The following is a 27,800-nucleotide window of genomic DNA, read 5'->3' as shown; positions in this document are numbered from 1 at the left end:
ACAAATATCGGGTAGAATGGGCTAAATTTATTGATGATAGGTGCTAATAGAAATACAATTAGAACAGAAAAACTATGTCCAGTGTCTTAAGTGACACGGGAAATGTATAAAACTACAGATTATCCTGAAAACTGAACCTGTGCCTCTCAGCTACATTAGGTTCAAGTGATACTCTTTATCTTCGTTAAGACCCGGTTCCTACCATGTAAATATTTCTTTGGCAGATGAGATTAGAATCACTGTTATTCTGAAGCAAGAATCCAACTGCAAAAGAAATCTGTTCTCTTGGTTTGTTTTGTCTGATTTATTGTCTCCATTATGTGACTTAGCGCAGCTCTGAAGTGTGTCATGTGTTTAAAAAAACAAAAACCAAAAAACCTCTATTCCATGGGAAACTAGAAATTCAAAGTTAGAGTATTGAACAGCTTTCTTTATTCTGTTTAGAAATGATAAGAAATCCATCTTTCTTGTGTAACTGGGTTTTTTGCTTCTGTTCCCTTTGTAGTATGTGCCAAGTGCTCTTTGCTGCCCAAGCAGAGCCAGTATCTTGACAGGGAAGTATCCACATAATCATCACGTTGTTAACAACACTTTAGAGGGAAACTGCAGTAGTAAGTCTTGGCAGAAGATCCAAGAACCAAATACTTTCCCAGCAATTCTCAGATCAGTGTGTGGTTATCAGACCTTTTTCGCAGGGAAGTACTTAAATGAGGTATGTTAAATGATCTAGTTATTCCTTAAAAAAAAAAAAAAGCCTTACAAATGTGAATTAACGTAATGCATGTTGTTTTTCAATTAGTATCCATTTGAGTCATGTTAAAATGTTTTTGGTAGATGTTTTCTCCTAATCTTCCCATTGAACAAGAATTTACTTACATGAACATATTTGCATGATTTGGGTACTATAGTTATTCTTCCTTTTTTTTTTTTTTTTTTTTTTTTTTTTAAGTTTATTTTCAGAGAGAGAGCAGGGGAGGGGCAGAGAGAGGGAGAGAGAGAGAATCCTAAGGGAGAGAGAGAGAATCTGCACTGGCAGGGCAGAGCCCAATGCAGGGCTTGAACCCATGAACATGAGATCATGACCTGAGATGAAATCAAGAGTTGGAGGCTTAACCAACTGAGTCACCCAGGTGCCCCAGTAATTCTTCCTTTAAGTAGCCTGATAGCATTTATTTAAAAATGGTCCTATGACTGCTGCTGTCTGATGCATCTGCCCCTTTTTCTTTAAGAATTTTGCTTGTCATGTGGCTGTTTGTCATTTTTGTTTACATTTCCCCCTTTATCAAGATCAAAGTGAAGAATTTTTTCCTTCTACCATCTTTTCTGCATCGTAACAACTTAAGACAACCCATGTCCTAACCTGAAAAAAATGGGAACAATATGTGGAGAGATCAGTAATGAAGGGAAAGCACTCAGAGCCTGGGATATTCAGGCCGTTAAAGCATATGTCTATGTGGTTGATATGCTGGCCTCTCGTGTGCCTGGATGGAGAAATACCCCTTATAGCCTGCCAAGGCCAGATTTCATGGCCCCCACATTTACCACATTGGCCTTCGCTTTTAGAGTTCAAATTTAAAGGAAATATAGTTTATTTGAGTGTTTGGGTTGTCTCTTCTAGTAAAACTAGAAGAGGGGATGCAGCACAAAGAAAAGATGTGTATTTTCTTATACACTTTATCCATGGTTGCTGGAGATCCTAATATCTTATCTGAATTTTCTGTTCATTCTTTCCCTCCCTACAATAATTTAGAGAACTTGCAACCTTGTGAGTTTGAAAGAAGAAGAGTCTATTTAAAAAGAATCATGATAAATAAGTACAGATACTAGGTTATCGAGATAAGGATGTGGAACATAAACAGAACATGTACTACTTTGCATATCAAAGATCATATAATGTATATAAAATTAGGAGAAATTCATTAAAATATGAAGATCTCTTAGGGCGCCTGGGTGGCTCAGTCAGTGAAGTGTCTGACTCTTGGTTTTGGCTCAGGTCATGATCTCACAGGTCGTGGGATTGAGTCCCCAGTGCAGAGCCTGCTTGGGATATTCTCTCTCTCTCAAAATAAATAAATAAACATTTTTAAAAAAAATATGAAGATTTCTCAAGGATTCTTCCTTAAATGTAAGGCAGTAGTAAACCTTGTCAAGGAAAAAAGGGATGATTCTATGGTTATTTATTCATCTCCTCAAATAAGTTGAGCTCCGAAAGTAGATTTCATCATCAGCACAACAAGTTGTAGGCTGAGAGCTCATAATATTATTTTGGCCTTGTGAGCCACAAGGTTAGTTGGAGTATTCAGTCTATGCCATCAATACCTCAGGAAATGAACCCTGTGGTGTAAGCCACGTGGACTTTTTCTGGAAAGGGCCAGAAGTAAATATTTTAGGCTCTGCAGGCCATGTCTTTTTTGTGATGACAGAATTCTCTGCCCCCACTCCCCATCCCCTTACCTATGGGGGATATTTTCCCAGACCCCCGATGGATGCCTGAAACTATGGATAGTACTGAACCTTATATATACTATGTTTTTACCTGTACATATGTACCTGTGATAAAGTGTAGTTTATAAATTAGGCACAGTAACAGATTAATAACGGCTAATAAAAGAACAGTTATAGCAATATAATGCAATAAAAGTTATGTGAATATGGTCTCTCTCAAAATATCTTATTGCACTGTACTTACTCTTCTGGGATGATGTGAGATGATGAAATACTACGTGATGAGATGAAATGAGGTGAATGACGTAGGCATTGTGACATAGTGTAAGGGGGGACTTCTGTATTTGACTCTGCTGTTGTAGCATGAAAGCAACCATACACATTATAAAAATCAACAGTGAGTGCAGCTGTGTTCCAATAAAAGTTCATTATCACTGACATTTCAATTTCATGTAACTGTCACATGTCACAAAATACTCCTCTATTGTTTTTGTATTTTTTTAATGTTTGTTTATTTTTGACAGAGTATGAGTGGGGGAGGGGCAGAGAGAGAGGGAGACAGAATCTGAAACAGGCTCCAGGCTCTGAGCTGTCAGCACAGAGCCCGACGTGGGGCTCGAACTCACAGACCGCGAGACCATGACCTGAGCCGAAGTCGGACGTTCAATCGACTGAGCCACCCAGGCGCCCCTGTTTTTGTATTTTAAAGGTTTTTTTTTTTTTTTCCTAAATGTTTATTTATATTTGAGACAGAGCAGAGAGAGAGGAAGACAGAATCCAAATCAGGCTCCAAGCTGTTAGCATGGAGCCTGGCATGGGGCTTGAACTCATGAACGATGAGATCGTGACCCAAGCCAAAGTCGGACACTTAACGTGCTGAGCCACTCAGGTGCCCCTGTTTTTGCATTTTTTAATGGTTGGAAAAAAACTCCCAGCTTGCTGATCATATAAAACAGTTGGCAGGTTAGATTTGACCTAGTGGCCATTAGTTTGCAAACTCCTTCTTCAGAAATTCCTAGGATTATATTCTTTACTTTTTGACTGGTTTATGTGTTTGGGAAAATTGAGCATCTACCATGTTTCAGTTTTTATATTTATTCATTTTTGAGAGATACAGTCGGGCAGGGGAGCAGCAGAGAGAGGGAGACATGGAATCTGAAACAGGCTCCGGGCTCTGAGCACAGAGCCTGAGCCTGAGCCTGATGTGGGGCTCGAACTCCCAAACCGTGAGATCATGACCTGAGCTGAAGTTGGATGCTTAACTGACTGAGCCACCCAGGCACCCCACATCTATCATGTTTCAGGCACTGATCTAAAAAGATTTCTAGGGGCGCCTGGGTGGCTCAGTTAAGCAGCTGACTTTGGCTCATGTCATGACCTCACAGTTCGTGAATTCAAGCCCCGTATCAGGCTCTGCACTGACAGCACGGAGCCTGGAGCCTGTTTTGGATTCTGTGTCTTCCTCTTTCTCTGTGTCCCTCTCCCACTGGTGCATGCTTGCTTGCTCTGTCTCTAGTAAATAAATAAATGTTAAAAAAAATTAATAAAATTAAATGTGCCCATCTTTAAAAAAATTAAAATAGAGTAAAAAGATTCTAAAAGTTTCCTTTCTTTCTGATCTGGTCATGTCTAAGGATTTCTGATGCCCCACTTGTCTTGCTTTTCAGTATGGAGCCCCAGATGCAGGTGGACTAGAGCATGTTCCTCTGGGCTGGAGTTACTGGTACGCCTTGGTGAGTGATTACTGAAGTCATTGGCAATTACATGCGGCCCTACAGATATGAAATATATTTACTCTCTAATTTAGTTCTGATTTTTCACATAAATTGCTTTGTGTTTATGAGTAGCTATTTTATCTCCTTAAAACAAAGTCTGTTGATTTACAAGTCACTCCCTGCAGGATATTTTTCCTGCATCACACAGAGTTTAACTACGTTTTGCTGTTCTACCTGACCTACTTGTGGCATTTTAAACTAGGACATGTTATTGAAACTATGTTAGTAGTTCATAAAACTTCAAAGAATCCGATTCAGTATTGAGATAATGTAAAATCCGATTCAGTATTGACTTAATTGCCTTTTTTTTTTTTTTGATGTCCTATCACTAATTAAACAGTATAGGTTAGCCCAGCACGATTTTGACTTTTGTTTGGGGTGCTGACCTCATAACAACTTCTACTTTCCTGTCTTAATAGGAAAAGAATTCTAAATACTATAATTATACCCTCTCTATCAATGGGAAGGCACGAAAGCATGGTGAAAACTACAGTGTGGACTACCTGACAGATGTTCTGGTGAGTTACTGAAGCTCTGTCCTTGCAGGTTTGTTTTACAAATGAGTGAAGGCTCTGCCTAGGAAACCTTTGGGTTTGGTCATATTGAGTATGTGAATGAATAATAACTTCTTTTAACTGCCAAGGAATATTTCCAACTGATTAAAAACTCCTGAGGGTATTTTTCTTTGCATATAAGCCAGGCTCAAAGCTAATGTTCTTGAAATTCCAGCAACAAATCCCTTTTCCAAAGGCTAATCTCTAAGACTATAGAGATTACTTTGAAGAGGTTTTATTTTAGAGGTTTTTACTCTTGACCCCCGTTTCATTCACCAGCTGTGAGATGGCAGCTTCACCATGAGGGTGGGGAGATAGGGATTGGGAGTTCTTAAGGCATTGTGTATTTATATATCAAAATTACTGAAACTGGGTGAATTTAGGACTTTCCTTTCCTATCTAAGGTGTTTCTAATGACACCCCTCCATAGAGTATTCATTCAGCAAATATTTGAGACCCCAGCATAACATGTGTTCAGTAGATGAAGCAGAGTCCCTCTTGGTGATCGGTTAGAGAAGTAAGGCAGGGTATGGGGGTTACTTAGATAACACTGACAGAGGTGAGATTGAGCTGTGCAGATCAGGAGAGAGGTTGCCGCAGACAGAGGGAACAACAAGTGTGAGGGCCCTGAGGCAGGAGTATGCTTGGCATGTTGGAGAAACCACAGGCTTCTGACAGGGCTCAAGCAGGTGGGTGGGATGGTAAAAGGAAATCGATGCAGTCAAGTATCCTTTGACTTTAGTGATGGGGATAAATGAAAATATAACAACTAGAACAATTTTTTTTTTTAAGTTTATTTACTTATTTTGAGAGAGGGAGCGAGTGAGCAGGGGAGGAGCAGAGTGAGAAGGAGAGAGAGAATCGCAAGCAAGGTCTGTGCTGTCAGTGCAGAGCTCAATGCGGGGCTCAAACTCACGAACCGTGAGATCGTGACCTGAGCTGAAGTCCAGAGTTGGATGCCTAACCGACTAAACCAGGCACCCCTCAGCTAGAACAATTAAAAGCATAACATGTATGTGAGATGTTTTCAGTTTCGTGATGTATCTCCAGATAAGCAAATGAAAAATATAAGTCAACATAAATTAAAAACCTGGTGTTTGTATTTGGATTTAATGTTATTCATACAGCTTAGCTGCTTTCACTGGCATAACTTACCGTATCTACGCTCTGTGTATTTTTTATAAGATTAAGGTAACTTGATCCACCCGTCCCACTGTTGTGAATTAGGTTGACTCTTTTTACATTCTTCAAGGTATCAAAGGAACACTCTAAGCTGTTTTAATATAAGCTAATACTTGAATGGCCATAGTACTATTTCTTTTCTTATGGGAGGCATAACAATCTTTAGATCATGTAAAATCATTAGGATCTTCATTCCTTTCTTAGGATGGTGTATCTTTATATTTTTTGAATAAGTATTGCCTGAAACCCAAATATTTGTTCTAACAACACACTTGTAAGTAACTGTGACATAGGTTATGTTTCGATTAAGATTGTTAAAATTCTTAAGATTGCTTAAAAGTGAATATGACCGTATACCTCCTGTTTACCTGAGAACAAGCATCTCTCAGGTCCTCAACTGTTGGATAGGGTCGATGATGATGGAATTTATGTATCTCAGGCTAATATCTCTTTGGGCTTCCTGGACTACAAATCCAACTCTGAACCATTCTTCATGATGATCTCCACACCAGCACCACACTCACCTTGGACAGCCGCACCTCAGTACCAGAAGACCTTCCAGAACGTCTTTGCACCAAGAAATAAGAACTTCAACATCCATGGAACGGTAGCTTCCCCCAATCCTTGAATTAAACCACACTCGATATAAGTAACTTGTCAGGGAGCCATTGAGCCAGTAGTCAGTTTTCCTTCCAGGTCTTTTAAAGGTAATTGTACCTGTCTCAAGTACAATAGATAGTGTAAACTTACTTCTGAAGTACGGATAAGCTTCCTGCCGCATATGTAGTTAGCAGCTGGAGCGTGCACAGGGAATATTAAAGAAATGCCATCTTCCCTGACTACAGGCTCTCTTGATAATTTTTTTTTAATTTTTTTTTTTTTAAATATTTATTTTTGAGAGACAAAGCTAGAACATGAGCAGTGGGGGAGCAGAGAGAGGGAGGGAGACACAGAATATGAAGCAGGCTCCAGGCTCCGGGCTGTCAGTACAGAGCCCGATGTGGGGCTCGAACTCCCCAACTGTGAGATCATGACCTGAGCCGAAGTCAGACACTTAACCGACCGAGCCACCTGGGCACCCACTCTCCTGATGATTTCTGTGCTGGTTCTCCTCAGTGTCTGAGGCACATCTCTTGGGGCTGAGCTAGGCCTGCAGCAGCCTCCTATGGGTGGCCCTCACTAGGCCTGAGGCATGGGAAGGAGGGGGTGACTTAGTGCAGAATGATTGGAAGGGGAAGTTAAATGGAGATATGAGCCAGAGCAGGGAATATAATTAAGGACCACAACCTAAATATTTGCCTTACATGCAGGATACTTATACTTTCCTTGGCACAGGGGATAGGCAGTTCACTGATTCAGAGACAGAAGTGCTCAACTGCCTCCTGTGTGTTACCCAGAAATCTTCATTGTTTGTGAACCAGTAGACAGAATGAGTCTTAGAGTAGACTCAGCATTACCGTTTTCTAGCTAAGTGACCTGAACATGAGCAAGATGCTTCACTTCTGCTTTTCTGTCTAAAGTGGGAGATGCTCATTCCTCATGCAGCTGCTATATGGATTAAAGAACCTAGAAATGAGTAGCGTGTTGCCTGGCACATTGTAGGCAAATGCTTAAGTATGATTTTTAAAGCTGAGAGAACAGAGTTTTGAATTAGAGAGTCATTCTCAGACTTTCAAAAGCAGTTAATAGAAGTTCCCATGAGCAAGTAAGTTGAGGAATTTTAAATAGGTCACTCTTATAGGATTTCTCAGAGATATTCCTGTTCTAACATGAATTCCCAGCAGGACGATACGCTGTATAGCATTTCTCAAACACGTTAACTAAGAACCTTTTGAGGATGGTAGTTTGGGAGATGGTGGCTTGGGACTTTATGAAGAGGGAGGAGAGAATTAATGATGTATGGGAATGTTTTTGTTTTTTAGAACTGTGAGTGTTTTGTTTAAATGAGAAGAACCCTCTAGATTTGAGTTTGAAGTTTTAGGAAATTGCAATGATGAGATTTTTCCCAAGGCTCTAGGATGGTCATCTTGGGTAGGAAAATAGAGGGTGATAGAATGATGGCTTATGAGGACAAAACTTAATGGAAGGTAAAGTTAATATTTACCCTTTTGGAGTTTGGGCAGTAGACCCAGAGCATAGACTTAAAGTTACAAATTCAGTCTCCTTTTAGCCAGTAGTTTCTCAGTATTTTTTTACCAAATCTATTTTAATGCTGCTAACAAGGAGTCCAGGCCTTCTCTCATTAGGGAGGTAGTAGGAAGAAGCTAAAGAACAAGTGATAATCTATAGGACATGTTTTTACAAACACATGGGGCAGGGGAGAGGAAGTCTGAAGTTGCTTAAGTGTTCCTCTTTGCTGAAGTATAAAACGGTCCTTTTCATTATCAACTCTGGTAGTTTATTTGATTGTAGTAACTTGGTATTAACTTTTTTTTTTTTCTTTTAAATTTTAGAACAAGCACTGGTTAATTAGGCAAGCCAAGACCCCAATGACTAATTCTTCAATACAGTTTTTAGATAGTGCCTTTAGGAAAAGGTAAGAGCTGCTACTTTATCAGTCTGGATGGTCTTTGAGGACCTTTCCAAACCAGTCCATGAACAGGGGACTGCACAACATGGTTATCTTTGAGATAAAGTCAGAAGGTAGACTTTATCTGGTTGATGGGAGAAACTTTGGTTGGGGGTCCGCTGCCCCAGAAGCGGACTGAGATTCCTTTACATTCAGGTGTATAGGAGATGGTCTTTGGACCCCAGGACTAACATAATTGCAAACTGGAGCCATTTGGTTTAAAAAAAAAAAAAAAAAAAAAAAAATCCATTTGAAGAAAAGGTCACTTTGTGAGAATCAGACCCAATATTGGTATAAGACCCAAAGGCTTAGACTAGAGCAAAGTATTTTCTTTGCTATTTGGAATTTCAAGGAATTGCATTAAGTCAATTCTTAAAAATCAATTATACTCTCTTAAGATGTATTTGGATTATACCAGGGAATAACAGACTTTTTCTATGAAGAGCCAGATAGTGAATATTGTAGCCTGGCAGGCCATACAGTTTTTATCACAGTTGCCCAGCTTTGCTGTTGGAGCCCAGCTAGGCAATATGTGAATTAATGAGCATGACTGTGTTCTAATAAAACTTTATATAAAAACAATTTGTTGTTTAATGGATACAGAGTTTCAGATTTAGAAGATGAAAAGGTTCTGAAGATCTGTTTCACTGGGTGAATATACTTAATACTACTAATTGTATCCTTAAAATTTGTTAAGATGGTAAATTTTATGTCGTGTATTTTTTACCACAATTTAAAAGCAAACAAAAACAGTGGGCAAACTGTGGCCCATCACCATGGTTTGCCAACCCCTAGTTTAGACCCTTAAACTTTATTGTAGCATAGGTCTGTCTGAATTAATCTGTATTCATCAGTGCTGAATTGACAGTTTTCTCTTCCAGTTGCTTCTGCTGTCATAACCAGTGATGATAAAGCTAACTGGTTATTAAAAGCTCCATTTATTTCTCTAGAAATCATTAAATTTGTAATGAACTAATTACATTCTGGAATTTTTTTTTTTCCCTTCTGGAATTTCCTAATTAGAAATTAGAAAATTATCTCTGGTTTTTTCCAGTGAGGGGTTTGAGGAAAGGAAGTTTGGGATTTGAGCTTTTTAGGGGTGTGGTTTGGGGGCTTTGTATTGTTTTGTTTTGGACTTTGCTCCCGCTCTTTTGGCAAAATAATATTCCCTCAGTCATTGTTTCTGAAGTCCCATTGTCACCTTCTGTTTACATCCAGGTGGCAGACTTTATTGTCAGTTGATGACCTTGTGGAGAAACTAGTCAAGAGATTGGAGTTCAATGGGGAACTTAACAACACATACATCTTTTATACCTCAGACAATGGCTATCACACAGGTAAGGGGCAGGCTGGGGTATTCCTGTGACCTTGATGAGGTGCCTTTCCTCTTTCACCCAGTCAGCAGCACTGGCAGGCAGCTCTGGTCTGTTATAGGGGTGCCCAAGCCTGGAGGGTGTTGTCCTCAGGACTCCTCTGCTTAGAGGCTCTTCTCATTAGCATGGAAAGACCAGGTTTCATTATTTGTATTTCATATGCTAAATTACTTGATGTTCTAGGAGTTGGGAAAGGAGAGTGAGCTTGCTGGGTTAGAGGCAGGCTTTATGAAAGAGGTAGGAAACAGAACTAGATTTAAAGGGCAAGTAGACCTTAGAGAATACAGGGGTAAGAAATTTTACGAGGAAAGACCAAGATAAGGTTGTCTTGTGAAATTGTGAAAGAAGTTTTACTGATTTTGTGTGTGTGTGGTTTTGTTTTGTCTTGTCTTTTCAAAAGTGTATATGAGTCAGCCCTAGATCTGTGACTTTCCTTTTCTCCACTTGGATGTTCTTAGAAACCAATGGCTTCTTTCCCTACATATAAATTTCACAAACTTCAAACTGCTAACCTGAGACTTGCTTGCATAGTAGCAGATTGATTAGGCATTTAATTTTTTTTTTTAAGTTTATTTATTTTGAGAGAGAGAGAGAGAAAGCAGGAGAAGTGCGGGGGGTGGAGAGAATTCTGAGAATGCTCCTCGCTGTCAGCACAGAGCCCTTACTTGGGCTTGATTCCACTAACCGTGAGATCATGACCTGAGCTGAGATCAAGAGTTGAATGCTTAATTGACCGAGCCCCCCAGGTGCCCCTAGGCATTTAATGTTTTGTTGTGAATATTTTGAAGCACTCAAAGTAGAGAGTAGTAAAATAACCCTCATTATCCAGCTTCAATTTTTAGCTACATGTGACCAGTTTTTTAAATTCTTCTTAACTTCCCCTTGTTTTTCTTTTTTTAGCTTGGAAGGCTTTGGAAAAACTTCAGACATTGTGATTCCGTACATCAATAATTGATTGTGTATCTGACTGGTCTGTTATGTATTGGGATCTAGACAAAGTCCACATGCTACCTGTATTTTTTGTGTGCCCTAAGGTTGTCATTGCCACTAAATTCATTGGGGAAAAGTGTTTTTTGTTCTTTAACATCTCGCATTCTAGATTTGGCTGATTGCGGTCTTGTGATGCTTGTTTATCTTTAGTCAGCGTTTTCCATAGATGGGTAGTTAGATCTACGATCTTAATAGAAATTCACGTTTCCAGTGAGAATGCTTTCTTTGGTGATACTGACACGTACTTCCTGTTGCATCACTTCATGAGGGTGTCTGCTTGGCCCACTTTAGCAAGGCTCCTAATTGATGGCTCATGTGGTATCAGCCTGAGCCTCTCTTATGAACCTTTTGTGATCGAAGCTTCCATCGATGATTGTTGCTTTAATCCATTCTCTCAAAAATTGCAAAGTGTTGACTTCCTAACTCTGTCCTTTTTGCATTTATTACTTGGAATTCCTTAGGGAAGAACTTCCTCACATCAGCTGTTTGGTATCTTGAAATTGATTGATTCAGGAAAGGCCGAATAAACGTTTTCGTTCCTTTATTTACAGTTTTTAGAGTAACCTCGTTCAGCTGTGGTCAGGTTGAGTAACATACATAAATTATATTTGTTACAGTACTTTCCAGGCATTCTTTTTGCTGAATATGTCCTATGTTAGACCAACGAGTCCCCTGAGACATTTGTTTAAAGATGAACTCATTTCCTGCCTTGTAGTAATAAGAGACCTGAGCGATTGTAAACTTTCCATTAAAGTGCCATAAATAGTAGGACAAAGTTGTTTTCATTCTTACTATCAATTAAATGAATCAGTGACACATCTATCCTGGCTCCATCTTTACCCCATGTATTTTGTTTTCAGGACAGTTTTCTTTGCCAATAGACAAAAGACAGCTGTATGAGTTTGACATCAAAGTTCCACTGTTGGTTCGAGGACCTGGGATCAAACCAAATCAGACAAGCAAGGTAGGTGCCTGAAAAAATGGTGGTGTTTACAGGTAGCACTTGCCTAAGAAAAGAAGGTTATTTCTCTGGAGAAGAGCCTAATTAGATTTCTCCCGCTATGAGGAGGATGTCTGATTGGCTTAAGATCTTTTAAGTGTATTTATAAGCCTTGGAAATAGTGATTTCCTTTTTTATTTTCTGGCCACCTTCCATTAACTGTATTCCCCCCACCCCCATATCATATCATATCATATCAGGATAAATAACTTTTATTTGTCCTTCAAGACGTAAATCTTTTTTTTTAATGTTTATTTTTGAGAGAGAGAGAGAGAGCAGGGGAGGGGCAGAGAGAGAGAGACACAGAATCCAAAGCAGGCTCCAGGCTCCAAGCTGTCAGCACAGAGCCTGATGCAGGGCTCAAACTCATGAACCGTGAAATCATGACCTGAGCTGAAGTCACATGTTTAACCGACTGAGCCACCCAGGCACCCCTGCAAGACTGTAAATCTCTACCTTGTCCTAGAACAGTGACTCTCCCGTGCAGTGCTCCTCAAAATCACTCTCTGAAATTGTGAAAGGTTCAACATCCACAATGGTTCTAATGGACTCACTTGGATGGAATAGAGACCCAGCCTCTGTTTTTTTTTCTTCAGTTCACAGATGATTCCGAGAGGCAGCCCGGTTTGAGGCCTACTACCCTGTAGATCAGAACTCCTCAGGCAGATTTCCCCTGGGGACCTTGTTAAAATGCAGGTTCTGACTCTGCATTTCAGACTTCCCAGCCGATGTCTGCTGCTGATCTGTCCTCACTTTGAGTAGAACATTCTAGAAAGCCTGTCTTGTGAGGATTTCGTTCCTCTCTCTGTGGGACTTTTCCTTGCTAATGTGTTTCTGCTTTACTGATTCTCCTAGAACTGTCATAATGTACCACTTTCTTTCGTTGCCATTTCCATTTGGTTTCATTGTCTTTTTCCAAACTTGGTACCTCCTACTGAGGCACTTTGTTCCTAGATCCAAAACACTTTGTAGGCACCCTGATTCAAAACACTTTGGTCTAACGCTTGGGAGATAAGAATTGATAAGCTCTACCAGTTATGTCTTTTGTTTCCTGATAACAGCTCTGTGAGGCAAAAGGAAATGAGTAAATACATCGTTTAAGCTAAATTTGGAAAGTGGGCCAGACTTTCTGGGTATACTAGATACTTTAGTTTAATTTGGAGGTTTAATGTTTATTTTGTTTAAATGTCTGTAATTCACTTATTTCCTTTTGTAATGCTCAGATGGAATTCTGTTGAAATTCTTTCAGAAAGGTAAAATGGCCTTCATAATTTCCTTGGGAGTTTTCTTTTTCTCCTAAGACCTGTAATCCTAAACCCAGTTACTTCCCAGTACAAATTCAGTTCCCTATACATGGGCCTTTTTTCAAAGGAGATAGGCGAGTTTGGAGGACCATTAAATCTTAAAAAGCATTTTATTGATCTCGATGTTGGGAGTTGATTCAGGGACGTGTCTGCAGCTGTGTACATTTGTAAGGAGCAGGGCTACTGGGGCCACTTCTAACCAGTGTGCGGAAGGAGGCTGAATGAGAACAAAGTGAAATGTAACAGCCAGCTGCCCATTGAACAAACCATTCCTTTTGTCTTCAAGTTAACAGTGGCAATGAGAAAAGTTCACCTTCTCTAAGCAGTCTAAATGAAACTTGGTTCTTAGAAAACCATTTCAATAATAAGTATGATTTGTTAAATGCTTCATATGTGACAGCTCTTATTCTAAGTGTATTAGCTGTACCGATTCATTTAACTATCACGGCCTTATGAGAAATAGATAGCTATCCCCCTTTTACAGATGAGGAAATTGAGGTACAAAGTTAAATGGTTTGCCCAAGAAAATGTAGCTAAAAAGTATCGCAGTCTGGCTCCAGAGTCTGTGCTTAACCATTACAGTATAGCTCAGAAAATATTTAAGTATCTTCTTGTGCCAGCAGCCTTGGATACACAGTACTGAGCAGTCAGGGAAGATCAGTTCTTAAGTCCCTGTGTGCAGGAGAACCAGATACTTTAGCTACACTTGTTAGTGAGAGCCTCCGACGCATTTGAGCAGAGACCTGAATGTTGAGAAGGATATAGTCCTGCAGAGATTTGTGGGAGGTCATTCTGAGCAGAACAATAAGTGCGAAGGCACAGATATGAGAATGAGCTTGGCTTGTTCAGGGGACAGAATGTGGCAGTTGTACTGAATTATTTTCACTTCCTAAGTGAACCATCTCTCTGCCCTCCTCACCTTTGTATGGCTGATTGCTCCTTCTGTTTGGAATGCCCCTCTTGAGCCCCTTCCACCTCACTAATTGTCCTTTAGAGCTTCGGTTTTGGACTCCTGTCTGGAAAGTCTCTACAGACCCCTGCCCCCACTTGGGGTAGGTGTTCTTCCCATGTTCTTAGCTGGCCTCACACTTACCACACCCTACTGAGTTTGTCTTTTATCTGGGGAGTTCCTAGAAGAGAAGCACTGTCTAAGCTTAGACTACCCAGCCCTTACACACACTGGGGGACATCCTTGTTGCTTGAATGGTTAATTAATTACCAAGGTCACATAGTAAGTGGCAGAACCAGGACTGAAAATTAAGTGTGTGGTTAAAATCCGTGTGTGTGTGTGTGTGTGTGTGTGTGTGTGTGTGTGTCTTGCACTGCTGTGCTGACAGATGTAGTTGGAGACGTGTGAAATGCTCAGCTTCCACCGTGCACAAAGAATGTCAGAGATGGTGGGTAGTTCATCATGTGTTGACAACATAGTTGTCTCAGTGCCAGTTGTCCCGTGTGAGTGGCACAGGGTTTTGAGTTGGGCATAATAAACTGAGCCTCCAGAAGCTGATGGCCAAAACAGGGCACGTTTGACCAGTGGGGCTTAGCTGTTGGGAGATCAGAAGCAGGTGGTATGTGTGAATGCCAAAGACTGGCTTATTGAGGTTTTCTCCCCTGGCTGGAAGTTAATCTAGCTTTAGATTTGGTGGTAGAAATTCTTCAAAAGGGTTTTAAGCAAGAAAAAGGTTAGCAGGAAAAAAATGACCAGCATGATCCAGGGGAAATAGAACTGAACTGGGAGTCAAGAAGACGACATAATGGCTTTAAGACTGGACAGAATAAGCCTTGTTTCCCTACGTGAAGTCGGGAAGATGGTAAGTGAAAGATTCTCAGGTGTAACTTAGTGACACCCTAGCTTCATACTTGTAGGGAAGCTGGGGTTGAGGCGTCAACCCAGATGAAGCAGCCCAAGATGGGGAGAGTTCTCTGCTCTCTTACATGGTTCCACTGCTTTTCTCCACATGGATTTGGGGTGTTCTCTGGCATGCTTTGAGTCTTCCCTTGATAACTCTACATGAATTCTTGATTCTCAGGGCTTAAATGTCTGTTTGGAAATCTGATGTGTCCTCCTGAGAACCCTCTTATTTTATTTTTTTTTTTTCAGTAATTCTGTAGCACTGTCATTTTTTTAGAGCTAAAAAAAAATAAGCAGCTGCAAGGCATGATATCCCTTGATTTCATGCCCCAGAATTTTCTCAGAGCTTTTACTTGATCAGAATGTCTGTATACTTCAAACCTAAGAACATTACCAAACAGTGAGGCTGTGATTTATGAAATAATTTATTTTTGGTCTTGTCAGTGCTTTTTTGGTTTCAATCCATAAATGAATCTTTATACTTATAAAAGCAGTACCATTTTAGGAACTTGAATGCTAATGTTTCTAGAAGTCATTATGATCATGGGTCCATAGTGTCCATTCTAATTTTTATTTGTAAAAACCAGAGCTAGGTGTAATTCTGTTGAATTCTTTACTCCTCCCATTTCCACTAAAAGTCTACCATCTCCTGACATAGTATGCTAATTTTGAGACTCTTCACCTCTTAGTCAAATAAAAGTCTAGAAGGTAATAGAATTTGTCCATTATTTTTATGAAAAATGTGATTATTGTAGATAGCTAGGAACGGAGAGTCCTGGGGTGGTGTTTATGGCACTTGGGCCGAATCTTAGGGACTCTTGATTTGTACTGAAACCTAAAAGACCTGTCTCCCCATAGAGCAGACTCACTCGACAGAGGCCCCCCACCCCCGGTTCATACAGCTGATGGTTCTTGAGGCAATTGCTGGTGAAACAGGCAGTCACCATTTTAAAAAAAATTTTTGTTTAATGTTTGTTTATTTCTTAGAGACAGAGCACGAGTGGGGAGGGGCACAGGCAGAGGGAGATACAGAATCTGAAGCAGGCTCCAGGCTCTGAGCTGTCAGCACAGAGCCTGACGTGGGGCTGGAACTCAACAGACTGCAAGATGATGACCTCAGCCGAAGTCGGACTCCCAACCGACTAAGCCACCCAGGCACCCCCAGGCAGTCACTATTTTATATCTCTACAGGCTTTATTATTTTGGTGTTTACTTTTTTTTTTGTTTTCTTATGAAACTGCCTTGGTCCTATTACTAATACCTGTGGAATTGGCTTTACGTCATTTATGTTTTAGACATGACTGAAGATCTTTTAGTCACGTGTCAGGGTCTTGTTGCCTTGATCTGATTCCGAAGGTAACATATGTGCTGCTCTTTCCTGCCACGATCTTTTCTGTATTCATACCCAGTCTTCTTGACTGTGTTCAGAGCGGTTCAGTCTGTCTGGGAGTCTTGGAATTAGGCAAGATATTTCTTACACTGGGTCTTGTATAATCTCTAGAGACGTCATTTTTGTGGGTTTTTTCCCCAGTAACATACGGATTGCCTTTCCCGTGAGTGGCTTGCCACTGAATGGTAATTTCTGACAGCTGCAGCATTACACTAAATGATTCACAGCCAAGATAAGCATTTTGGTCTGCCCTACAAGAGCCATCGTAGCCACAGGAGAGCTGGCCCCTGGATGTTGCCCTGAAGATGCTTTCTTGCCCTTCATGTCTGTACTTTTGGTTTTGTTTTTAAATTAAAAGTTCCTGACTTGGTAGGAATCCCTGTTTGGCCTTTCCTAAGACGCTCTAAGTTTTCTCAACAATGTTGAAGACTTAATTTCCTTTGAGTAAATGGTAGCTTTTCCAGTTACAAGCTGTTGGCTTTGTTTCAGTTACTTCCCTTTCATTTTCTCATCTGTAAAATGGAAATATACTGCATCCTACAGTTGTGGTGAGGATTAATTGAGGATAAACGGTAAATACTGGCACAGAATAGGTGCTCGGTAAACATTAGTGCCCCTAGTTTCCATGGTGAATTGTCTTCACCATTCTCAAAGGTTTTCCTAGCCTGTGACTGAAGTGACTTCAGGTGTATGCTTAGGTCCTGTATAGGCCTACACTGTCCCCTACAGTAGCCACCAGCCACACGTACCTGTTAATGTCAAGTTAAATAAAATATATACAATGAATTTCCCCCTTTTTTTTTTTTTCACTTTAATGTGGTCACTAGACAATTTTAAATTGCATATGTGGTCCCATTGTATTAGACTCTTCTGGTTTAGGTCCTAATGAGGATTTGTGTACAGAAAGAAAATAGTCTAATAAACTAAAGGAATAAGGCAAGGTATAAATGCAGGACAATAACTTTAATGTCTAGAATGTTTATGTAGCACATTTAAGTTCTGTGCTCTTTAAGGAACCTTTTATCAGTGCACTGTTGGAATAAGTTTTCTGTGGTCTCCAGCCTATTGCAAACATTTTTTAGTATGTGTTAATCACTTTGAGAAACTATGAAAAGGGCTAATATCCTCCTTGGTAAAAAGTATTTAACTTTTGGGACACCTGGTTGGCCCAGTCGGTTGAGTGTCCCAACTCTTGATTTCGGTTCAGGTCATGATCCCAGGGTCGTGAGATTGAGTCCCATGTCAGGCTCAGGACCCCCATTCCTGCTCCCTCTCCTCCTCCCCCTCCCCTTCCGCCCCTCTTCCCCACTCGTGCGTGCTCTGTTTTTCTAAAAATAAAAAAAATAAATTTAAAAAGCATTTAACATTTGAGACTTTTAAAAATGTCAGGAGTTCATTTGAAATCAAATTTAGTGAACTATAGAAATAATCAAGTTGTAAACACTTTGTATAAATTAATTAGCCCAACATTTTCCTCATAATTCATCAGACTTCGGGCAGTCCCAAAGAAGTTTTGAAAAATGTTTTGATCAATAACAGTATAGGTTGAATAAATACATAACTTCCCAGGGGCTTATATTACAAGTCTTATTAAACCTTTATGTGTTGTTGTTGTTTTTTAATTATTGTAGTTATGTTTGAATCAATGAGTCAGTAGACCTCAGTAAGTCTAGGCTATACAAAAATAATAATAGTAAATGCTGTTTGTCTTCTGGATGGGGTGGGGAACAGCTATATTACAGGTAAAAAAGAAAAATCAGACAAACTGTGTTCTAGATTGCTTCTTTTTTCCTCATTCTCATAGATGCTCGTTGCCAACATTGATTTGGGTCCTACTATTTTGGACATTGCTGGATATAACCCAAATAAGACACAGATGGATGGGATGTCTTTATTGCCCATTTTGGTGAGTATAAAGCCTTCAATCAGGCCTGAGCCAAGACTCTGAAATAAATTCCAGGGTGTATAAATTTAGACTTAAAAATTTAAATCTTAAACTATTAAATTTGGGGAACAAAATAGAATTTTTCTCTTCTCTATGGTGGGAAAGAGTTTTCTAAAAGACTGGACCACATATAAAGAGTTCTGTATCCTCCCTTCCCTCCCCACTGCCCCAAAAAGAAACCATCATAAACAAAGTGAAGACAGGTGACAAACTGAGAAAATAGTTGCAACATACATGAAAAAGGGTACTTGGTCCTAACAGATGAGTTCTTAGAAAGCAGAGATTAATATCCCAGTAGAAAAGTGGGCAAAAGAAGTAACTTAACAACTCATGGAGAAATGAGAAATGGCCACAGTAAATGCAAAAACATTGCTCCAGTGCTCATCCAAGAAATGCTTAACCGAAGGAGGCCTTTATTGCCTACAGTACTGGCAAAGATTACAAAGATTTATACCCAGTATTTTCAGAAGTCTGAGAAAATAAAAACTACTCACACTGTGTTCACAGAAGTGTGATCAGTATGAGCTGTCAGGAGGCTAAAGGTCTTTAACAAGACCTTTCACTTCAGAATATACACATTAAGAGGCTCCTGGCTGGCTCAGTCAGTGGAGTGTGCGACTCTTGATCTTGGGGTTGTGAGTTCGAGCCCCACATTGTGTACAGAGATTACTTGAAAATAAAATCTTAAGGAAAGGAAATACATTAAGCAATTCCATCTGGGAATTTATTCTAAAGGAAACACACTTAACTCAAGAATATTTGGGCACCTCCTGTTTGTCTGGCACTGCACAGAGCTAAGGATCTGTGGAAGGATCAATATTAAGTTGGGAGGATCAGTATTAAAATGTGCTGCGGTTTACGGTGACTCATTATAGGTGACTCTTACTGGTCTGAACCTGTTACGACATATTATTAGGTAGTATATGCTTCATACGAGAGGACTCCTGTCACTCACATAAGTTACGAGATAGAAGAAATCCCCGTGAACTCATCACCTTGTTTAAGAAGGCAGGTATTCCCAGTGCTGGTGCATCCCCCCCGTATGCCTCTCCCCATCCTGCCTGCCTACCTACCTACCTACCTACCTACCTACCTTTGTATGCCCCGTGGGAGTGATCCTTTTCCTGAATTTCATGGTTACCATTCTCTGGATTTTAATTTTTTAGTAATGATGTACATATTCCTAAACGAAATACCTTAGTTTTGATATTGTTTTGCACTCTAAAAATTATACCCTACTGAATGTAGTCTGGGACTTTTTTCAACTCAGCATTGTTTCCAAACTGATACATGTTGTTCACAGATGCCTAATTTCCATTGTATGAATGCATCACAACTTAATTACCTGTTTTGTCAGTGGATAAACCTTTCTGTTATGCTAGTTTTGTTTTAGGAACAGTGCTGTTAGAGCATTTTTATATATTTCTTCCAGTGAACATGTGTGTATATACCAAGGTATGGGAACTGCACATTGTTCTCTTCTACAGATATTACCAAGTTATTTTTATAAAGAGGTCATCAATTTACCTTCCCAGCAGCAACGTATGCGATTTCCCTTTGTTCTATATGAAACTGTCAGACAGCTTAATTCTTGCCAATCTAGTGGTTTAAAAAGACCAAAACTTTATTTGGTCCTACTACTGTGTGTGCATTTCTTTCTTTATTAATGAGATGAATCATTTTAACAGCTTACTTGACTTAATTTGTACAGTTTACTGAAGTTGACAGTTCAGTAATTTTTGGTATATTCAGAGTTGTACAGCTGTACCATAATCTAAATTTAGAACATTCTCACCTTCCCAAAAAGAAACCCCAGATATATTAGCAGTCTCCCCCCACCTTCGCTCCCTCTCCCAGCACCAGGCAAGCACTGATCTACTTTCTATTGCTATAGATTTGTCAGTTGTGGCCATTTTGCATAAATAGAATCATATGTGGCCCCTGTGACTCGTTTCTTTTCCTGAGTATAATGTTTTCAGAAATCATGTCGTAGCATGTATCGGTATTTCATTCCTTTTTATTACCAAATAATATTCCATTGTATGGATATGTCACATTTGTTAATCCATTCCTCAATTGATAGGTTGTTTTCCCTTATTGGCTACTGTGAATAGCGCAGTATTCCCAGTATACCCCTGGGAGTAGAATTGCTCTTTCGTATGGTGACTTATGTTTAACTTATTGAGGAACTGCCAGACTATTTCTTAAGCAACTGCACCAATGGTGTATAAGGTTTCAAAATTTGCTATATCCTTGCCAACACTTGCTGTTATCTTTTTATTACTTCGTAGCGGGTGTGAAATGGTATCTCCTTGTGGTTTTGATGTGCACTTCCCTAACGACTGATGATGTTGACCATCTTGGCATGTGTTTATTGGACATCTGTGTCTTCTTTGGAGAAACGTCTGTTCAGATCTTTTGCCCATTTTTTAATTGAGTTTTTGATCAGTGAATCCTTTTTCATTTATGCTTTTTATGTTGCTTCCCTTGTGAAGTGCATCTTTTTGCCCGTGATGTCCTCCCTGTTTGTGACTTGTCCTTGCTCTACATTAAGATATGAGAACACAGGAGTTAAATGTATAAATCCTCTCTTTTATCGTTGGTGTTCTTTGTATCTTGTTTATAAAAAGGCTTCTGAACCTCGAGATCAAAAACAATTTTCCTAGGTTTTCTTAGAATAGTTTCATACTTCTCCCTCTTACACGGAAGTCTTTGGTGTATCTAGAATTGGTTTTTCTGGCATGGTATGAGGAATTCAGTTTCATTTTTTTCTCTATAAATACTCCGTTGTTTTTTCTGTTCCACACATGTATCTTTCCTTGTACCAGTATCATTTTTGTCTTGTTATAAAGCTGTGTAATTAAATCTGTAAAGGCACACCTCTGTCATTGTCCTTGTGAGGATCTTAGCCACCTCTCATACAAACTTTAAAGACCACTTTTCAGATTAACTGAAAAAATTCATATTGGATTTTTGGTTGATATGCTGAATCTATAGATCAGTAAAAGGAAAATTTACATCTTTTAATGTTCTCCATACAAACTTTATACTATCTGTCTCCTTTCTAGTTAGGAAAAAAACCATTTCACTATGGGGATGAAATTACTATGCAGTTGACCCTTGAATGAGTATGAATTGTGTGGGTCCACTTACATGCAGGTTTTATCCAGTAAACACTGGAAAATATTTTGGAGATTTGTGACAGTTTTTAAAAACTAGCAAATGAACTACGTAGCCTAAAAGTATTGAAAAAATAAGAAAAGGTTAAATGTGTCACACATGTATAATTTATATGTAGATACTATTTTATTTCTTACTACCATAAAATATACACAAATCTCTCATAAAAAGTTAACACTTATCAAAACTTACACAGGGGCGCCTGGGTGGCTCAGTCAGTTGGGCGTCCAACTTCAGCTCAGGTCATGATCTCACAGCTCATGAGTTCGAGCCCCACCTCGGGCTCTATGCTGACAGCTCAGAGCCCGGAGCCTGCTTCAGATTCTGCGTCTCCCTCTCTCTGCCCCTCCCCTGCTTGCATTCATTCATATTCTCTCTCTCTCTCTCTCTCTCTCTCTCTCTCTCTCTCTCTCTCTCTCTCTCTCTCTCTCTCCCCCTCCCTCCCCCCGCCTCTCAAAATTAAATATTAAAAAAAAAACTTCCACAGAACATACATGACACCATTCGAGAGAAGTGTAAAAAAATTTAACAAGGCAGGATTAAACCATAAGTGCATAAAATTAACTGCAGTACATACTGTATTTTTGTATAATTTCCTAGCCACCTCCAGTTGTTGTTACAGTGAACTCAAGTGTCATGAGTATCTGCTTAAAATGCCATGTGGTGCTAATCATCTCTGCATGAACAGTTTGTCTCTCTAGTAAACTGGGTATGGTGGTAAATGATTTTGGTTCTCGTGTATTTTTCATTGCCTTTAATATAATACCATAAGCCTTGAATAACACCATGGGACTCTTACAAAGTGCCACCTGGGATGCTAGAAATGCTCCCAAGAAGCTGAGAAAAGTCATGACATTATAAGAAAAAGTCGAATTGCTGGATATGTACTGTAGATCAGGTCTGCCGCTATAGTTGCTCACCATTTCAAGATAAATTAATCTAGCGTAAACACCACTGTGGAAAAAAAATAAAAAAGGAAATTCGTGAGGCCATTACTGCAGCCATGCCAGGAGGCATGAAAACTTGACACCTTTTGCAAAATACCTTTTTATCTGGTATTGAAAATAATAGCTTTTATGTGGGTACAGGATTGCTATACGGAAGACATACCTATAGACTCTTAAAGTGATTCAAGAGAAAGCAAAGTTATTATGTGACAACTTAAAGCAAAAGGAAGTTGAAGGATCTAAAGCTGGAGAATTTAATGTCAGCCAAGGGTGGTTTGAAAATTTTAGAAAGATATGTGGCTTAAAAATGCCAATGTAACAGAAACAGAAGAAGCTGCTTCTGTCAACCAAGAGGCAGCAGACAAGCTCCCGATGCCATTAAGAACATCCTTGAGAGTATCTGCCTACACAGGATTTTAATGCAGACAGAGGTTCCCAATTCTGGAGAAAAAATGCCATGAAGGACATGTATTAGTAAGGAAGAGAAGGAAACACCAAGATTTAAGGCAGAAAGGGACAGGCTAACTCCTGCTGTTTTGTACAAATGCAGTTGGGTTTATGATCAGGACTCCTGAGCCTTGAAGGGAAAAGATAAACACCAGCTGCCAGTTTTTTGGTTGTACAACAAGAAGGCCTGGACAATGAGAACCTTTTCCTGGATTGGTTCCATCAATGGTTTGTTCCTGAAGTCAGGAGAAAGTACCTTGCCAGTAGGGGACCGCCTTTTAAAGTTCTTTTGATATTGGACAATGAGGATGACCACCCAGAACCCCATGAGCTCAACACTGAAGGCATCAAAATGGTCTCCTTGCCCCCAAACAGTGTCTCTAATTCAGCTTTTAGATCAGGGGGTCATAGGACCTTGACTTTCAGGGCTCATTACACACATTACTCTGTGAAAGGATTGTCAACACTATGGAAGAGAACCCTGCCAGAATATCATGAAAGTCTGGAAGGATTACACCATCAAAGATGTCATCGTTGTAGAAAAAGCTATAAAAGCCACCAAGGCCAAAACAATAAATTCCTACTGGAGAAAACTGTGTCCACATGTGCCTAACTTCACAAAATTTACAGTAGAGGAAATTGTGAAAGAGATTGTCTATACGGCAAAAAGGAGGGGTGGGGGGCGGGTCAAGGGTTTCAAGATACAGATCTTGGAGGATTGACACTGGACAGTCTGGCAGAAGGGTTTCCATTATTCAAGACTGCTTTTAACGTCTTCAGTGCCATGGACCCTTCCATGATATAGGCACTGAAGCTAACGTAAACAGTGGAAGAAGGATTGGTACCATATGGAAACGGTTTTAGAGAAATGGCAAAAAAGACAAAAATTACACTGTATTTCATAAAGTTATACTGAGTGCGCCTGCCTCCCCTTCTACCTCCTCCAGTGTGGAGACAGCAAGACTGGCCTCTCCCTTCCTCCTCCTCAGCCTACTCAACAAGATGCTGGGATGAAGACATTTATGATGATCCTCTGTCCTTAAAATAGTCATCATGCCAGACGTTAAACTTGTGTAGGTTTTTGTCTTTGTGTAAAAATCTAGTAACTGTAAGCAAGAAATGTATCAACAGCATCGCTTAAGTATTTACTGTGTGGAATGTTGTGTACAAGGCTTCTACGGACATGGATGGCCTATCCTTACGTAGGCATAAGGTGAGTGATATTTAAAGTAAAATTAATGTGTTAGTTTTCTTGCCATTTGTGCTTTCAAAGAATAACGTTACCATGCCCTGTGCCTCTCTCAAAATTGGAGAAACTGGGTGTCAGCCTGTCACCGCTGGTAAGAGTTTTTTAATGTAACCATATTTTCAATGCTGTGTTATGAATATGCCTGTAATACTGTGTGCCATAAATTTTGGCCATAAAAGTTATATAATCATCCATTAAGCTAGGCTACTGTGAAGCGTTCGTGTCAGCTGTACTAGGTCACCATAAAGCAGCCACATTACGTGTTGCCAATGCATGAATCGTTATACCCGTAAATAGGAGGGGTTTTTTTTCACATTTTTTCATTGTTGTTAAAACTTCTAAGTTTATTTTGAGAGAGAGCGAGCTGGGGAGGGGCAGGGAGAGAGGAAGAGAGAGAATCCCAAGCAGGCTCCGTGCTGCCAGCGCAGAGTCTGATGCAGGGCTCCATCTCATGAACCAGGAGATCATGACCCAAGCTGATATCGAGTCAGACGCTTAACCAACTGAGGCACCGAGGCGACCCTCGTTTTTTCTTTTTTCATGTCTAGTGTTACCAATATGTGTTACGTGTACAGTGTGTTATATCCCTTAAGGTGCTGACAGATCATCTCGTAAACAGATGACAAGCTTACGATGCGAGAAATACAGTACCATAAATGTATATATTCTCTTCCTCGCGATTTTAATATTTTCTTTTCCCTAGCTTTACTGTAAGAACACATCATATAATAGGTATATAAAGCATGTTAATTGACTTTGTTGTTAGTAAGGCTTCCGGCCAATAGTAGGCCATCAGTAGTTGAGTTTTTAAAGAGCCAACAGTTAGGGGCGCCTGGGTGGCGCAGTCGGTTAAGCGTCCGACTTCAGCCAGGTCACGATCTCACGGTCCGTGAGTTCGAGCCCCGCGTCAGGCTCTGGGCTGATGGCTCGGAGCCTGGAGCCTGTTTCCGATTCTGTGTCTCCCTCTCTCTCTGCCCCTCCCCCGTTCATGCTATGTCTCTCTCTGTCCCAAAAATAAATAAAAAACGTTGAAAAAAAAAATTAAAAAAAAAATAAAAAATAAAGAGCCAACAGTTACACGTGGATCTTCAACTGTGCAGGGTGTCAGTGCCCTTAACCCCTGTGTTGTTGGAGTGTCAGCTGTCGTTAATTTCTCTGCATTCTTGTGGAAGCACTGCTTAGGATTCCACCCTTCTCCTTGTTCCTGTTTTGTTTTGGAAGTTACTCTGGTGAGACCGCTGGTGTATGAAGGTCGCAGAGCAGCTCGCAGCCCTAGCCTGCCCCGATTCAGGAGCTGCTGGCTGCATGCGGCTATTTAAGGTCACAGGAATAAAGCGAGGATTCAGTTCCTATGTGTCACTAGCCAGACTGTTGAACAGCACAGATACAGTACATTTCAGTCAGAAAATTCTGGATGGTGCTGCTAGAGATGGGAGGTTGGCACACCCCTGTGAGCCAAATTTAGCCCACCCCCATCTTCCATAGATAGTGTTATATTAGAATACAGCCACGTTCATCCATGTATGTATTTTCTAGGCCTGCTTTCCTGTACAACAGCAAAATCAAGTAGCTGCAGCAGAAACTATATAACCACAGACCCTAAATAGTATCTGGCCTTTGACAGAAATGTTTAATGACGCTTCCAGACCATTAGTATCACCTGGAGACTAAAATACAGTAGTCACCCCTTATCTGTGGTTTCACCTTCCACGGTTTCAGTTACCCATGGTCAGCCACAGTCTGGAAGCAAATGATCTTCCTCCTGATGTGTTATTAGAAGATCAGTAGTAGCCTAATGTTATGTCACAATGCCTGTGTCATCCCCCTCAGTTCATCTCATCACGTGGGTATTTTATTCCAAGAAGGATAAGTACAGTACAATAGATATTTCAAGAGAGAGACACCACATTCACATAACTCGTATTACAGTATATTGTATTTGTTCTGTTGTTATTGTTAGTCTCACTGTGCCTTTTTTATAAATTATATTTTATCATAGGTATGTATGTAATAGGAGTAAACAGTATCTATAAGGTCCGGTACTATCCACAGTTTCTGGCATCCATGATGGGGGAGGATCTTAGAATGTACCCTCCACAGATGAGGGGGGGACTACTTACTTTTGCTTGGGTCCCATCCCCAAGATTATGGTTGATTGACCTGTGATATAACCTGGCTGTTGGGATTTTTAAAGCTCTCCTTGTGATTTTAATATTCAGCAAAATTTTGAGACAACTGATGTAGACTTCTCAGATACTCTTTTCTCGTCTGCATATTAACGATGCACAAGTGTGGGGTTTTAAAGTCCACTCAAGTTTGACAGATAAGGTATTCCCCTGACTCCCAGCTTCCACAGCTGAGAGTTGGTAGAGTGGGTACCTGCAGAGGAGTTGATGGCTTCTGAAATCCTGTGACTTAACGATTTCTGAGACCTTAACCTGTGTGGGATTGTTCAGGCTTCATTATAGGATAGTGGGTTAGTAGACGCGTTCCTGTCTGTGCATCCCCCTTTCCAGGCAGCTGTGGCGTTCCGAGGCCTTGAACAGGCTACCAGTCCTTCCCACTGTGGTCAGCAGGTTAAGTGGGTGCGCTGAAGTCCTTAGAGCAGCAGTTTTCACACTTGCATTCATCAGGAATGGTTTCCCGCCCCAACTAGGAATGAAGAACTTGCATTTGCAGTAAGTCCCCACCTGATGCTAATGCTGCTGGGGAACACACCCTGAGAACCACTGTTTCAGAGTGTGCTTCTCAAGTTTTACTGTGCATATGAATCACCAGTGGATCTTACTGAAATACAGACCATGGCTCATTAAGGGTAGAGTAGGGCCCAAGATTGTGCATTTCTAACAAGCTCCCAGGTGTTACTGATAGACTGCTGTTAAAAATTCAGCTGAGTAAAGGTAAAGATCAAATTGGCTTCATTCAGTGATTTATTACTTGGGCAGTGGCTCATCTGGTAATAGAAAGGAGCTCCACCAAGCTATAAAAAAGCAAAGGTTTTTAAAGGCAGAAAGAGGGCAGAAAAAAGTCGTTAGCGAAGAATGCATCATTTCAGGCATGGTAGCCCTCCTAAGGGGAATGGAAGGGCCCAGTGGGCAGATTACCTCACTAGTACTGACCAGATAATTCCAGGTTGACTGGTTACAAGTACAAGGTAGGGGGGAGGGGGGGCTGTAATTAGGTATTAAGTCTTGGTTTGCTGACGTGGAGTTTAGCACAAGTGACTCCATTTTGGGCCTGTTGTCTCTTTTTTTTAATTTTTTAAAAATTTTTTAATCTTTATTTTTGAGAGAACTGTTGTCTCTTTTTAAATATGTGTATATATGTATATGTATATATATTTTAATCTTTATTTTTGAGACAGAGAGTGTGAGCGGGGGAGGAACAGAGAGAGAAGGAGACAGAATCCGAAGCAGGCACCAGGCTCCGAGCTGTCAGCACAGAGCCTGACGCGGGGCTCGAACTCACAAGCCGTGAGATCATGACCTGAGCCAAAGTTGGACGCTTAACCGACTGAGCCACCCAAGCGTCCTGTTGTCTCTTTTTTTTTTTTTTCTTCTTAACAGTTACCCCTTTTTGATCAGACTGTCAGCTTAAC

At 40.3% G+C, this 27,800-nt stretch overlaps 1 protein-coding gene across 1 annotated transcript in view; it reads left to right on the top strand.

Moving 5' to 3' along the window:
* The window catches only part of GNS (glucosamine (N-acetyl)-6-sulfatase), a 56,281-nt gene that overhangs the window by 7,900 nt on the left and 20,581 nt on the right, over positions 1-27,800 (top strand). The window contains exons 3-10 of the mRNA XM_042947073.1: positions 506-712; positions 4,113-4,178; positions 4,640-4,738; positions 6,396-6,563; positions 8,410-8,492; positions 9,744-9,862; positions 11,749-11,852; positions 18,239-18,340. Of these exons, the coding sequence (XP_042803007.1) occupies positions 506-712; positions 4,113-4,178; positions 4,640-4,738; positions 6,396-6,563; positions 8,410-8,492; positions 9,744-9,862; positions 11,749-11,852; positions 18,239-18,340 (948 nt within the window). The remainder of the gene's footprint in view (positions 1-505; positions 713-4,112; positions 4,179-4,639; positions 4,739-6,395; positions 6,564-8,409; positions 8,493-9,743; positions 9,863-11,748; positions 11,853-18,238; positions 18,341-27,800) is intronic.

The sequence above is a fragment of the Panthera leo genome, chromosome B4 (genome assembly GCF_018350215.1).
Source record: "Panthera leo isolate Ple1 chromosome B4, P.leo_Ple1_pat1.1, whole genome shotgun sequence".
Lineage (NCBI taxonomy): Eukaryota > Metazoa > Chordata > Mammalia > Carnivora > Felidae > Panthera > Panthera leo.
Note: the sequence above shows the minus strand (reverse complement) of the source record. Positions and strands in the feature narration are given on the sequence as shown.